The following is a 1,706-nucleotide window of genomic DNA, read 5'->3' as shown; positions in this document are numbered from 1 at the left end:
TTCGACGCCACGTAAAGTTACCAGTATAGTTGCCGGGTTTCGTTTGTAGCGTTAAAAGTTCTTCATCGTCACTGACCAGCTTTTACGGGAAATAATGCAGCAGAGATTGCTCTTGTACGCCTGCTGGTATGTTTCGTTGCTATTGATTTGATAGATGTGATGGGTTCGTAAACGTTCTCGAGGTGTGGTCGTCCTCAAACGCGAGACCTTAAGCATCACAGTTGGATGGTGTTTGTAGCGTCAGTTTGAAAATTTCACGGGCAACACCTACTTTTTCGACAGCATAGTATCTTCTTGTACGCCTGGCGGTACGTTTTGTTGACCCAAAGGTAGATTAACGGATTGACAACTGGGTGGGTGAACAACAGCATGACCCCGGGCAGGTAGGCGGCCGGCGGCGCGTCAAAGTTATAGTCGACGAGAATCGTCATCAGAAGCGGGAGCCAACACACGCAGAACCCGCAGCACACGAAGAACAGCGACGTCACCAGTTTCGCGTCCTGGCGTTCGATCTGGTGTAGGCGCGTTGTGATGGCGTCAGTCCAGGCGTGACGTGGAAGCCTCGCCCCCGGCCTGAGCCTCCTCAGGCGACGCAACACCAGGTAGATCTTCAGGTAACAAACGCCGACGGTGAGGACCACCCCGCCGAAACCGAAGATGGTCCCGAGGAACATGTGGAAGTACATCCTCCTGTCCCTGTACACGAAGGTGCACATCTGGGTCTTCTCGTTGTACCCGTACCTCCCGAAACCGAGTATCGGCGGAAGGTTGAAGATGACCCCTATCACCCACACGAGCAAGATGTACACACCTGCAACAATATGTAAATGTGTCATACTATTTAGTTATGCATCGATTATTAAGTAGGGTAGGGTAGTGTGGAAAATTGTAAAGAAGTGCTAGAAGTGTAATTACCCTACAAAGGTAGTCATTAGTTGTACATGATGCTGTATAAATTTAGTAATGTATGTGTCTGTGTGAATAAGTACATGTAAGTGTATAAAGTTTTAACAATGTTTAGGAAGTAACGGACTGAGTGTTAATATTTTACAATGTCCATAATTCGTTGTGTATACATGTTTTTTTGTTTTTTTATTGGTATACATATAAGACAAGACACAGTGGTAAATGAACTCTAGCAAAGCTAATATTAACATTACCACTAGGACATTTGAAACTAAAATAAACAAAGGACAAAACAATGTGAGATCAAATAAAACAGTAGTACAGCAATGGGATGACGGATCCAACAAATAAATGTATATACATACAAGATTTAAGGAAAATGTTCAATCAGTTTGAAAACGGTTGGTTTGGAGTATGTATGTCTGTGTAAGCTGCATAATGTGGTTATTTGTTTCTGTTGGTAAAGTGGGTGAACCCCTGAGTAAAAGTTGGGTTAAGACTGGGTCAGACGTAGTTTTCAAATCAAGGGTTAAAAGGTCTTGAAGGTTGCAGAGAAGGGTTTTTCTAAGTTGGTTGTAGTTAGGGCAGTACAATAAATAGTGGACAACGCTTTCACATCGGGAGCCACAGCTACAAGAAGGACTATCGACTAAATTACGTGTGAATAAGCTAAAGTTCAAACTACAGGTCCCGATGCGGAGGCGTGTGAATAAAACGCAGGCGTACCTGGGGCCTTGACTAAAAAGTGTGTTAAGGGGAAGGGCCAAACCAATTTTTATTAAGTAGTTTTTAAATATTGA

General features: G+C 43.7%; 1 protein-coding gene across 1 annotated transcript in view; it reads right to left on the bottom strand.

Moving 5' to 3' along the window:
- Positions 1-254: 254 nt before the first annotated feature.
- Positions 255-1,706, bottom strand: part of LOC118428650 (melatonin receptor type 1B-A-like) — a 3,446-nt gene continuing 1,994 nt past the window's right edge. The window contains exon 3 of the mRNA XM_035838759.1: positions 255-811. Coding sequence (XP_035694652.1) covers positions 255-811 — 557 coding nt within the window. The remainder of the gene's footprint in view (positions 812-1,706) is intronic.

The sequence above is a fragment of the Branchiostoma floridae genome, chromosome 13 (assembly GCF_000003815.2).
Source record: "Branchiostoma floridae strain S238N-H82 chromosome 13, Bfl_VNyyK, whole genome shotgun sequence".
In the NCBI taxonomy this organism is placed as follows: Eukaryota; Metazoa; Chordata; class Leptocardii; order Amphioxiformes; family Branchiostomatidae; genus Branchiostoma; species Branchiostoma floridae.
This window is presented reverse-complemented; position numbering and strand designations above follow the sequence as displayed.